At 40.3% G+C, this 13,253-nt stretch overlaps 1 protein-coding gene across 1 annotated transcript; it reads left to right on the top strand.

Moving 5' to 3' along the window:
* The first annotated feature begins 4,323 nt into the window (after window positions 1-4,323).
* On the top strand, window positions 4,324-11,903 carry LOC133458178 (cytochrome P450 2J4-like). Its single transcript, XM_061737804.1, has 9 exons — window positions 4,324-4,589; window positions 5,053-5,215; window positions 6,121-6,270; window positions 6,419-6,579; window positions 6,681-6,857; window positions 6,948-7,086; window positions 8,670-8,857; window positions 10,055-10,196; window positions 11,590-11,903. Exons 1-9 carry the CDS (start codon window positions 4,389-4,391, stop codon window positions 11,763-11,765), a joined length of 1,497 nt encoding a protein of 498 aa, XP_061593788.1. The 5' UTR covers window positions 4,324-4,388; the 3' UTR covers window positions 11,766-11,903.
* The last annotated feature ends 1,350 nt before the right edge of the window (window positions 11,904-13,253 follow it).

Below are 13,253 nucleotides of genomic sequence, written 5' to 3'. Positions count from 1 at the left end.
AACCTCCATGCATTCACATACATTAGTGTTGATTTTAAATACATATTCTAAACACTATTACAGTCCTTGAAGAAAACTAAAAATTGGCCATCCATCCAAAAATGTTTTATTTTACAGAGAGCTGCAAAGTCCATGCAAAGTAATCAGAACTGTTAATATGTCACAGTAATATACTGTAATAAATACAAATGTTTGGACTGCATTTAACATACCGTAATGATTGATTATCTTTTAAAGCACTATGCAGCCTTATCTTGCAATGCACCACCAGGCTTAAATCATTTACAGGCTCCACGTTCACCAAAACTCAACAAGCTCAAACCAGAAAAAAATTAAAAAAGGAAAACCATTTAGTGAAGTTGTGCAGATTTAATGGACGATGGATAATGAACTTCTTTGGCACTGTTTTAACAAAGAATAGTTATTAAGTGATCACAACATCATATACTGTAACATCTAATGAATCAAGATGATGTCGGTACACATTTAGCACATTGTTACTATACAAACCCATCAAACTAATCATAGTAATGTTAAGTTTATCAATATCAAATCCTCTAACTATTATACACGTTTTAGACTGATGTTGTGACCTGGAGGTATCAAAAATAAGTCAAAGTCATGTTTGGTGTTTGGCTGGGATGACATCAACGAGCCACAGCCAGTATCCTGAACTCTTCGGGGGAATAGGTGAAGCCCAAGACACCCTCCAAACTGGGAAGCTCTCCAGGAACAGGTGAGAAGGCAAAGGGTTGCAGGAGAGTTGTAAAGAAAAGGAACAGCTCCATCCTCGCCAGATGCTCCCCATGTTTGACTTGCTGCCACTGATGTTGGTGGACGTCATTGTTTCACATAAGACTCATCTACTGTAAATATGAACTCGTACATTTTTCAAATGAGAGGATGGTAGTGATCGCTGTGCCCTGGACAAAGGAGTTATGAGGTATTAAAGATGGAAATGTGAATTATTTGTACAGTCTGCAACATGATATTCATCTATGGGGACATCTAGTAAGCAGCCTCAGGGTGTCTGAGACCACAGTGTGTCCAGAACTAACTACAGGAACGCCTATATGTTATGTTATATAATACCAGTTGCCCTCTGGGAACGATAAAGTTTAAACTGGCAGCCTTCCAATTGGACGCTGCTTGTTTCAACTTTAAGTTGAAATTAAAGCTGCAAGCAGCGATGAACGGGCCCTCACGCGTGCAATTTTCACCAATAAAGGTCAAGGACTCAAAACTAAGTCCGATGACACCACCCATGACTCTTTATGTAAAACCATTGAAAAGTTATGGCAGAAAATAGGAACTATCAAATATCGACCAATCAGAAGAAGGGACGGGGCATATTTGCACCAATTAAGGTGAAGGAGTCAAAACCGATGACACCACCCACGACTCTCTATGTCAAACCATTCAAAAGTTATGTCAGAAAATATGATCTATCAAATATAGACCAATTAGCTACTAGTATCACTTCCTGTTTAACGTTGAAGTTTGACGCGGCGCCATGGCCACGCCATTTCACGAAAACTCACGATTTTGATAAGTTTTCATCATTAACGTCTTTTGTGTCTCCTGAGCGAGTTTTATGACGAACGGACGATCCTGCTAGGAGTTCGTTAAAGTACGACACGTGAAAATGGCATAAATGGCAAGATTACACGATTAATTCAAAATGGCCAACTTCCTGTTTGGCTTCGGCCATGGCGCCACGAGACTTTTCTTAAGTTGCGACATGCTACAGGTGTGTACCGATTTTTGTGCATTTACGTCAAACCGTATTGTGGGGCTTGAGGCACAAAGTTTTCTAGGGGGCGCTGTTGAGCCATTAGGCCACGCCCATTAATGCAAATCATTAAATATCTAATTTTAAGCCAGGCCTGGCTTGCGTGCAAAATTTGGTGACTTTGGGGGCACGTTTAGAGGGGCAAAAAGGCCCTTTTTTTGTCAGAAGAAAAATGAGGAAAACGATTAAAAAAATTCCTACAGATACAATAGCGCCTTCGCACTGTCAGTGCTCGGGCCCTAATAAAGGACACAAGAAGGCCAACAGTTTTTGATGAGAGATTGGGTCCGTTTCACAAAGCAGGTTTAGTGAAAACTCTGAGTCTGTTAACCCTGAAATGAGGGAAACTCTGAGTTATCCGTTTCACAAAGGGAGGTAACTCAAACCAGAGAAAGAGGAGTAACTCTAGCCTGTTTCACAAAGAGAGGTAACTTAAGCTCTCGGTCAGTTACCGTAGTAACAGACGCTCTGAAACTAACCTGGTATGGTATTGATATGTTAAATAAAGTTTAAAAAAAAAAGAAAAAGTATGTGGCTCTTTTGTTGTCGCCGGTTGCCATAGTGAATCATTGTTTCAGGGCTCAATTGATGCTGGCTTTTTATAGTTGTGCTGCATCCAGGTGAAACTACTTAGAGTTGAGTAAATTAACTCAAATCCGCTGTTCTGGAACCGAAAACTCAGAGTTTCCGATCTCAGAGTAGTCAACTAAGAGTTCAGGATTAGACTCAGAGTTTGTTGAACCTGCTTTGTGAAACGGACCCCTCCTTTGCTCCTAAACACAAGTGAATTTTGTACACTGAAAGTGTACTTGAAGATAATCTAAAGTCATCTATATGAAAGCTGAAACTCAAAACAAGAAGAAAGGTGCTGTAATATAAATGGGGACTAGATGTATGTGGGCATTAAAGGTATTGTGACATAATTTCTAACATGCTTTTAACACTATTAAAAGTCTTGGCCAATATCCCTCAAATGTGTCTAAAAAGGTGTAACAAGAAAAACTTCACTCCAGTACTCCATGCCTGGCTTTTTTATGACGGTGTTTTTTGCGCAGTGAAAAACGCGTCATTTTCCCCCTTTCCTGACAATCATTGCCCCGCTCCTCCCCCCCCCCCAAGTCCTCCACTCCTCCTCTCCCCCAAACCCCCCCCCCCCCCCTCAGATGAACGAAAACTTACAGTTTTTTTCCTCACAGCATCTCATGCTGCCATAGTAACACCGAAGGACACAGCAATATTCCAAAACTTTTTTTTATATATACAATGGCGGCTAATGCGCATTTATTCGACCCCAAATCAGATCCCGAAGTAGATCTTTTACTTCAAGATAGTCCACTTGATGTCAAGACACCCAACAAAACACAAAAAATCAAGAAAAATGTGTTTTTCATGTCATCTACTCATTCTATAATTAGGGGTACATTTCATATCAACCAAAAGTGACAAAATCAGTTTTCTTTTTTGATAAAAAATCTAGTTGTTTCCATAATATACACCCTAAATGTGCTAAATTCGATAATTGCCAAGCTTAAACTCTAATTACAGTTACAGTGTTACAGTGTTACAGTTGGTGGGGGTAACACAGTTGACAGGTAACACAGTTGACATTTCGGCCATTTTAGTGCATTTTGTGCTAACTGCAGACCTTGGACCTGTCACTACATGGCCTTGATCAACTCATGTTTTTATACAGTTTCTCTGTATTTTTGTAAAAATAACATGTAAAGCAAGTTCACAAGAACATGTTGATAACACAGTTGACGATCAATTAACCCACTCTATGTACACACAATAATATTGATGAAATATTGAAGAGGAGGAGTAGAAATTTAGCACACTGTCTTCAAATCTCCCTCCCTGAAGGAAGGGACATCATATAATTTTGGACATGTGACTTTGGAGCAAACCATTGCTGATTTATAGGGGTTTTTTCAATGGGTAACACAGTTGACAGAGATTTCTCGGACACACACAAAGTGGATGATTTAATGTACATGCATGAACCAAATAGTTTTTAAAACCCCTTTCTAATATTTTAATGATTATTTTGAACAAATAATTATGGAAATTAAATAGAAAAAAATGTATTTTAGTGTTAATCTGAAGAGCAAAACCTGACATTTAGCAAATCGGACAGCACAAAAACAACAAAATCCAGTATAGAATAAGCATTTTTTGAAAAATAAATGATGGAATCTGTTGACTTTTTTGTATTAAATGAAAGAGAAATGTGCCCTGATATAAAGTTGATCATTGCTTTAAGTGAATATTTAGTAAAATTGATAAATACAGCCCATGGACATGACATGTACCCCTAATTATAGAATGAATATCTAAACAAGTCAAGAGTCCTCAAGTCAAACTGACAAGGGGATTAAACAACAAGAAGTCACATTTCCTCTCCATTCATGCTGTTCATGCTCAGCGGGTTGAATTGATAGCTTAGTAAACAAAAAATTAAGGTGAAATGTCAAGCTTGTGTGACACAGTGGTGCTTTTATTTTGAAAGTCCGGCTCGCTGAGGGCTTATTAATTAACAGCGCACATTACGGACCTCATGTTGTGGTAAACGCAGGGGAAACTGAGAAGAAAGAAAATGGTGACCATTTACGATGCTCTCGGATTGGAGTGGATAGACAGCCTCAGCATTTTGATATTTATCTGTGTCTTTCTGCTGCTGAGTGATATTTTGAAGAACAGAAGTCCTAAAAACTTTCCTCCTGGCCCGCGGGATCTTCCTTTCATCGGGGATATTCATCGAATCCAACCAGCCAGACTTCACCTGCAGTTCACGGAGGTATGAGGTCTGATGTAACCCTGAATATCTCAAATGAAAACACAATAATAATAATAATAATAATAATAATAATAATAATAATAATAATAATAATAATAATAATTAATAATAATAAAATTGATTGCTGTGGGGATTTACAACTAAGACCTTTAAAACATTTTCTTTACTGAAGTGGAGAGGAGGCAGTTGACAAAATCTTCCTCTAAACAGAAAGTTTATGGTTCGATTCCCTAACTCTCCCAGTGGATGCAACTATGAGTGTTTACTACTTTTCACCTCACTGTTAAGGATTATGTGTTAATTATTTCACTTTATTTGTAAAGGACTGGTAGGGAGTCATTAACTATTGCTAATATTGGAATTGAATTAATTGTTGCCTGTTTGCTTCACTCACTGTTTACTTTGGTAATCAATATCTGCTTTTTGAATGTTGTGCAATGATAAATTTGCAGTCTGTGTTCAGTTTGCAGAGAAATATGGCAACGTTTTCAGCCTTCGTTTCTTCGGTGGAAGGATTGTGATCATTAATGGCTACAAACACGTGAAAGAAGCCTTGGTGCAACAAGGAGAAGACTTCACAGATCGGCCTGATATTCCCTTGTTTAAGGAACTAATGGAAAATAAAGGTGTTGCTGGCTGTATTTTGGTGGTCGCTGTTGGATGTTTGGTGTTTAGTACAACCTTACTTTGGAAAAAGTTGTGACACAACAAGATGTAAATAAAAGTAGAATGCAATCATTTGAAAATCTAATAAAGACATATTTTATTCACAATAAAAAAAATGGGATAACATGTAGGTAATATAGATTTCATGGAAGCCACATGTCCTGAAACAGTTGGGATTATGGGATGTTTATCACAGTGCAACAGAGAACTGAGGCGACCAGTTTCTGGAGTTATGGCAGTGAGGAATATGATCCTATTCTTGGATTACATTACAGACTTTACAGATTTTCTTCTCCTCTTTAGAGGATGCAACCTCCATGGTTTCTGGAAATAATTGTAAAGTTTGATCCATGCGACCACTAGGGCATTTTTTTTAATTTTGTTTCAGTCAATTTTAAATTGCTCAAAGAAGACAGCAACACTTTTGGATCATGTTCACATAGGGCTTCTCCTTTGCATTAATTAGATTTGTGGTGGCACAGTGTTTAGACATAATTTGCTGTTTAATTTCTGGAAGTGTTCCTGAGCGATTGAAGTGGTTTCAATGACAAAACCATGCCCCCTGTTTTTAAGACAGTGCTGTCTGGGGACCAAAGACGATGAAGCCTCCTATTCACACAGGGACCTCTTCAAATTCTTTTTGATGATTTTATAAACGGTAGACAAGGATCTCCTTTTAAGGGTATGACCCATCTTTTTATAAGGATAGTAGCAGAAAGGACAAGAACTGGAGATTTCTCAGTTTTAGAAATAATTGCATTCTGTTTTTATTTACGTTTGACACTGTGTACAATTGGGATTTTAAGGTTACAACCATCTGATTCAAATTACTTTTGGCTCTAATACTCGTTTGTTTTCCCAAAAGGTCTTGTGATATCAAATGGATATTTATGGAAGCAGCAGAGGAGATTCGCTCTTCATACACTCAGAAACTTTGGTCTGGGCAAGAAAACCATGGAGATCTTCATCCAACAGGAGTGTCGATACCTAGCTGAAGCTTTCGCAGATCAGCAAGGTAAAAAAACTGCATTACACTGTTTTTAATTTTGTAATTATCATTATATATATATATATATATATATATATATATATATATATATATATATATATATATATATATATATATATATATAAAGTCTTTATTCTTCTTTTTTATTTTACAGATCAGCCTTTCAGTACCCAGCCATTAATACACAATGCTGTGTCCAACATCATCTGCTGTTTGGTGTTTGGGAATCGATTTGAGTATGCTGACAAGCAGTACCAGAATATTCTCCACAACTTCAATGAGATTGTACACTTGGAGGGAGATTTTGTGGTGCAGGTGAGTCTTTGCTGCTGTGATATTTGATAAATCGAAGCCTAACCAGAAACTGCATTGGTTGACTGTCGGTTGACCAAATAAATCTGTCTCTACTAATTAAGATGTACAACACAGTACCTTGGCTTATGAAGTGGCTTCCTGGATCTCATCGAAAAATATTTGCTCTGTTCAAAACAATAAGAGACTTTGTAGAAATCAAGATTAAAGAACACAAAGAGACCATTGACCCATCATCTCCAAGAGACTACATTGACTCCTTCCTCATTGAGATGGAAAAGGTGAAAGTTGTTTTGATTCTGTTCTTTCAGGAAACATTGATTACTGTGTGTCAACAAAGTCTCATGTTTGTGTCTTGTTTCTTCTTTTAGAATCCGGACAAAGACGCTGGTTTTGATCTCGACAATTTGTGTTTTTGCACTCTCGACCTGTTTGGTGCTGGAACTGAAACCACCACTACTACTTTAAACTGGGGGATGCTGTACATGATCTACTACCCTGACATACAAGGTGCGAGTGCAAGCCCAACAAACCTGTATCGCATTGATGCATCTATCTACAGTATGATGTCATGCTGCATAGTTAAAGCGACACTACGTAACTTTTCCACCTTAATATCATATTTCCAGAGTCATTGTGATGGTACATCAACTTCCAACAGGTTTAATGACACCTCTGTCATGGTCTGGGGGGGTCTGTATCGCTTTCACTGGCACTATGTAACTTTGAGGAGCATGGTAGGAACCCTGCCACACTAAAAAACTACAAATCTTTACGGCTTTGACTGCTTTACGGCATACGTCACTTCCCCCTCCTTCCCGATTCGCAGTCGAGACGAAAATGGGCGGGGCGTGGAGCGCAGCTCCGCAGAAGCTGGTAACCCGTTGCTGCATTGTGGCTGCAGCAGCTCCACACAACAGACGTGGGGAAAAGATCGCTAATGGTTTAACTTTTCACCGGTTTCCTGCTCGGAGGCAGAACCACGGAGGCCAAGTATCTGATATAACAGAGTAAAAGAGTGAAAGAGTCGTCGGCTCGCTTTGGATCGCGGCTGTAACGACCAAACCTTCCACACAGTAAAGCCTGAATTATGGTTCTGCGTTAAATCGACGCACACCTACGGCGTAGGGTACGTGGCGACGCGCAGCGTACGGTGTGTGTCGCCGCGTACCCTACGCCGTAGGCTCTGCGTCGATTTAACGCAGGACCATAAATCAGCCTTAAACCACAAACACTCACACAGACCGGGTCGGATCAAAACACGGGTTTTATTCCCCACTTCGCCAGCTAAACGCAGTTGCTGGCCAGCTCTCTGCGGTGCAATTAACCCCAATCTTCAGATAAAACTAGTTTGTTGAGGAAAAAATATTAACTCTTATTTGTAGCTGCAGAGGAAAAAAATAATCTCACGAGGAAAACAAAAATATTGCTCACGCCTCGGAGCCTCTTCAACATAACATAGCAGTCAAAAAAAAGAAAAGAAAAGTAAGAGTAATACAAAACATGTACTGTATGTTGTACTATTATACAAATTTATTGAAACACATGGCGAGTCAAACATTTACCAAAGCAGCTGCCAAACACTCCTAAACAAGGTAGCCGGAGACGGTGGTTCTGCAGAACTGCGGCAGTAAATCCTTCTAAAGAGTGCAACTCCGACGAGGAGCTCCATTCTTCATTAGGGATTTCATATGGATCCAAACCGTTAATAATCATTATTTTCTCCATATACCGGTCCCTGGCTTCCTTGTTTAAGGTATCCCGGTAAATTCCAGTTCCTTTCCAGCAGTTTAACATCTTTTTTTTTGCGTTCCGTCTGTTCACTTGGTTTTCCGGCCAAGTGAACAGTTTTCCGGCAGTATGCGCTGGTGCTCATGGGAAACGTAGTGCTTTCTGGTAAAGCACTACCGCTTTTGTCCAAAAGATGCCGCCAAACTCAGAAAAGCTGAAAGTTACGTTGTGCTGCTTTAATGTTCCAATTCAGCACTTTTTCCACCTGTTCTGGGAGACAAAGTGTGTTGGTCTTTCAGTTTCCCTCACAGTCATCTTCAAACTACACAAAGTTCCATTTGCTGTGTTTTCACTGCATGCAGAGAGAGTCCAGGCTGAGATAGATGCCGTGATTGGTTCCTCCAGACAGCCCTCGATGTCTGACAGAGAAAACATGCCCTACACCAACGCAGTCATCCACGAGATCCAGAGAATGGGCAACATCATCCCGCTCAATTTGGCTCACATGACAAGCAAGGACACAGTCCTAGGTGGATACACAATTCCAAAGGTACATAATCCCCATTTATGACTTTATAATTTAAAACAATTTCAGAAGCGTATTAATATTATATACAATATATGAAAGGCTTGACAAAGTTGGATTTAGTAATCATTTTATTTCATGAGCATAGGGCTACAATTAGTTTATATTGTTAGCTGTCATTACTTTTTGACGCCACCCTTTCACCCACTCTCCTCACCATCTACTGAGCCTTTTGCTAAAATTATTAGAGATTATACAAATTGCTAGAATAGGGCCAGAAGAAGAAGATTGTAAAGGTTCCCTGTAGGTGGACAATCTGCTTCTGTACCAGGGGTCCATAGGGTTGGATAAATTATACAATGCTAATTATGACAGGATCATTTCTAAAATAAGACTGGACCTATTCCGCTTATCATCTCTTTCCTCGTCATTATTTGATTGACTAGAATCAATCCATGTTCTTCCAAGATTACCCTAATCATTTCAGATGCTTCTTACCAAGTTCATTATTTTGCATACTCAGCCGCTTGATATCAAGATTTATTTGTCCGGGTAGGAGGCCCAGAATATCACTGAATATGACTAACTGCTTTAATGAGGTTTGAGCGTAGACACATCTCATGCCTCTTGCCAATTCTCTTGGTAGCAGCCATTAAAGGAATCACAAATTGTCAGAAGCCCTACTGTTCCAGTGTTTCAGTCGTGAATAGATTAGGTATGGCACCTCTGTAAAACACAACTGACAACTGGAGGTTCCAGATGGAGAGACGTCCTAATATGTTTTAATGTTTTTCATGATTTAAGTTATGTACAGTAGCTACTTCATTATTAAATTTTCTTTCTAGTTTTACCAAATATGATAATTAATACATTTCCTTTAGGCATGTATATATTTTATCATAGTTTTTAACCTGTGTTTACTTTAATTTGTCATCTTTTGCCATTTTCATGCTTTGTTTTATTATGTAAAGCACTTTGAGACGCACTTGTGGGTGAAAGGTACTATATAAATAAACTTGAACACGAATGTGACCTTGGACAGGGTTGTCAATGAAAAAGATGCTGATTTTATACAGTCTTTTAAAGATTTCAATATCCTTGGATTATTTTGCAAAAAAAGAAACTAAATCATTAAATACTTAACATCTATTCCAACATTGATCAGATGTTGTATTCTCTTCTCTCATCATTGAGTCTTTTTAATGACGGGCTTCTCCTCAGGGCACCATGGTCCTACCTACACTGAACTCGGTCCTACATGATGAGTCAATGTGGGAAACTCCACACACTTTCAACCCTCAACACTTCCTGGACCAGGATGGTAAATTCAGGAAGAGAGAGGCTTTTCTACCTTTTTCTGCAGGTTAGTCAATTGATACAGTGCTTCTATGGTGTGTTACCTGCATTTTGAGTCATCATATCCAACATTCAGAGAGTGTGTTTTAAAGACTATTAAAATGGCAAAAGGATGTAATATTTGTTGTCACTGGATTAACATTACTCACGTTAGGAATGTGATTGGCCGATAGTACTCTCCGATAGGAGAAGTTAATTGAGGCCATAAGCAGGGACTTTCATTTGGCACTAAGGGCCGGGACACACCAACCCAACGGCCGACCATTGGCTGGCGCTCCACCAATCAGATTGGTCATAGAGGCTGAGGGCTAGTGGTCAATTCTACATGTCGCATCGGCCAAAATTAAGGCCGGCGCGGACGCCGATGGACGACTGCATGGTACACACCAACCGGAATCGAGTCACTGACCTCGACCTCGACCTGACGGTGTCCGACGGCCGATTATCAGGTTGGTGTGTCCTGGCCCTTAAGAAGAGTCAAGCAAACTATTAAGTGTCTCAAGTGGACATCTGTCTTTATCAGTACTGTTTGATGTGTACAGCAGTGGAAGGAACATTTTGAAGATCCTTTCAATCTCAACAAGATGTCTTGGACAGAGGAAGTAAAACCTATGGGCTCTGAGGTGGATTCATACATTACTGGGGAAGAGGTCATTGATGTAGATCGAAAGCTCTGAGGCATCAGGGCTCCAGGGGTGGCTAAGGTTTGTTTAAGTTTCTCAAGACGTTAGATGTCGTGAGACGGTCTTGGTTGACACATCTCAGCAACATTGCTTGGACATCAGGATCGGTGAATAAATAACTGTGCTAGATTGGGAGACTGGCGTGATGGTTTCCGTCTTGAAGAAGGCGGACCTGGTGGTATTTTCAAAATATAGGGGATTACACTCCTCAGCCAATGCAAGGGTCTGTGCAAGAGTGCTGGAGCAGAGGGTCTACTAGGTAGTCAAACCTTGGACTCAGGAGGAACAATCTCTAGTCCATCCCAGCCATGGAACACAGGACCAGCACTTTCCCCTAGCTAGGTTCCAGGAAGGAATGTGGGAGTATGCCTAACCGATCCATGTATGCTTTGTGGACTTGGAGAGTGCATTAACCATGTTCCTTGGTATTTTGTTGGGTGGTAACTCCAAAGTCGCTCGATGGACTCAGGGTGGAGTTATTGTTCTCCACATTGGGAGGATCCAGTTAAGGTGGTACAGGCATCTTGGCCTCCTGGGAAGAATTTTTGGGCACGTCCAACTGGGGACATTATGTTGCTCAGCTGGTTTGGCAACCCATATCCTCCAGGAGCAACTGATCAAAGGGAGTAGCTTGTGGATTGTGCGACTAGTTCGAGGTATTGCATTGGTACTGTATTAGTATTCATGACTAAATTCCATGGTAATTTCTATTTACAGGTCAACGTGTGTGTCTCGGGGAGCAGCTGGCCAGGATGGAGTTATTCCTCTTTTTCACCTCCCTCCTTCAGAGGTTTTCTTTCTCTGCTCCTGCTGGAGAGCAGCCTAGTCTGGAGTTCAAGCTGGGAGGCACCCGAGGACCCAAACCTTACCGCCTCTGTGTTGTATTACGTTGAAACATCAACTTTCCCAAATTGATGACAAAGAGTCACGATGTCCTGCTTGTGTTTTGTAATGAAAATGGTAAAGAAAATGGTTTGTTTCATTGTTCAAGGTACACTAAACAGGAAAATAAAGTACAGTGGAGTCAGTCAGTTTGCATCAGTCCAGTCTGATACCTGCTGTTAGTAAATCAAATTCCTGTTGTACTGTGACTTTTAAACTTTCAGTGGGTACCCACTGCAAGTCTGAAATGAGAGAAACCCAGGAAAACACACAACGGGCACACAAGCTTTTGGAATCTGCAAGAGAGAAAACAAACAGAAACGCGAACAGGCAGAGACACAAACAGCAACCATTCCAGGTCTCTAAAACTAAATTAGAATTGCAAGCAGCGATGAACGGGCCCTCGCACCCTTGTGCACGTACAGGCGTACTGCAGTGGAAGCGCTTGTATGACATGCATGTAGATGTCTTCAGGCCTGGACATTTAGCGGATGACACCACCTACGACTCTCTATATCAAACCATTCAAAAGTTATGGCAGAAAGTAGGAACTATCAGATATCGACCAATCAGAAGAAGGGGCGGGGCTAACCTGTACCAATTAAGGTGAAGGAGTCAAAACCGAGTCAGATGACACCACCCACGACTCTCTGTCAGACCATTCAAAAGTTATAGCAGAAAATAGGGATTATCAAATATGGACCAATTGATGTATAACACACCTTGGTGCACGTTACGGTTCGGGCGAAGAAGTGGACGAAGAAATGGCATAAATTGCGCCAAAATTACACGTTTAATTCAAAATGGCCGACTTCCTGTTCGGTTTCGGCCATGGCGCCAAGAGACTTTTCTTTAAGTTGCCACATGATACAGGTGTGTACCGATTTTCGTGCATGTACGTCAAACCGTATTGTGGGGCTTGAGGCACGAAGTTTTCTAGGGGGCGCTGTTGTAGGCCACGCCCATTAATGCAAACCATTAAATATCAAATTTTTCGCCAGGCCTGGCTTGCATGCAAAATTTGGTGACTTTTGGGGCACGTTTAGGGGGGACAAAAAGGTCCTCATTTTGTCGGAAAAGTAAAAACAAAAAAAAAAACAAGTAAAAAAAAAAGAAATTCCTACAGATACAATAGGGCCTCGCACTGTAAGTGCTCGGGCCCTAACTAGGCTGCTGCCATTATTTGTCCCCAAAACTGTGGAGTAAGCACGTAAGTGAGTGAGCAGGTGTGTATGTCTGTGTAATTGTGTGTGTGCAAAGTATATATATATACACACAGTATACAGTATATAGGGTGAAGGAGTGATGGAGGAGAGGAGTAGGTTAGCTGGCATCGCAGTACAACAGGTAGGGGGAAAACTGTAGAGCAAACAAAAGCAAGTAAGTAAGTATATTTATATAGTCCTTTTCACAGACATTTGTCACAAAGTGATTTACAGAATAAAAACAGTCTAGAGCAATAAAATACATAGAATACATGATAGAAAAGAAAAAACTTA

The sequence above is a fragment of the Cololabis saira genome, chromosome 13 (genome assembly GCF_033807715.1).
Source record: "Cololabis saira isolate AMF1-May2022 chromosome 13, fColSai1.1, whole genome shotgun sequence".
In the NCBI taxonomy this organism is placed as follows: domain Eukaryota; kingdom Metazoa; phylum Chordata; class Actinopteri; order Beloniformes; family Belonidae; genus Cololabis; species Cololabis saira.
The sequence above is the reverse complement of the archived record's forward strand: the minus strand, read 5'-3'. Positions and strand labels throughout refer to the sequence as shown.

What these genes read in the sequence shown, in the direction of transcription:
- LOC133458178 (XM_061737804.1), top strand. Translation starts at nt 4,389, where the DNA reads ATGGTGACCATTTACGATGCTCTCGGATTGGAGTGGATAGACAGCCTC. An exon ending in AGCTTTCGCAGATCAGCAAG is followed by an intron (nt 6,271 to 6,418) that starts GTAAAAAAACTG and finishes TTTATTTTACAG; the next exon opens with ATCAGCCTTTCAGTACCCAG. An exon ending in GTGGATACACAATTCCAAAG is followed by an intron (nt 8,858 to 10,054) that starts GTACATAATCCC and finishes GCTTCTCCTCAG; the next exon opens with GGCACCATGGTCCTACCTAC.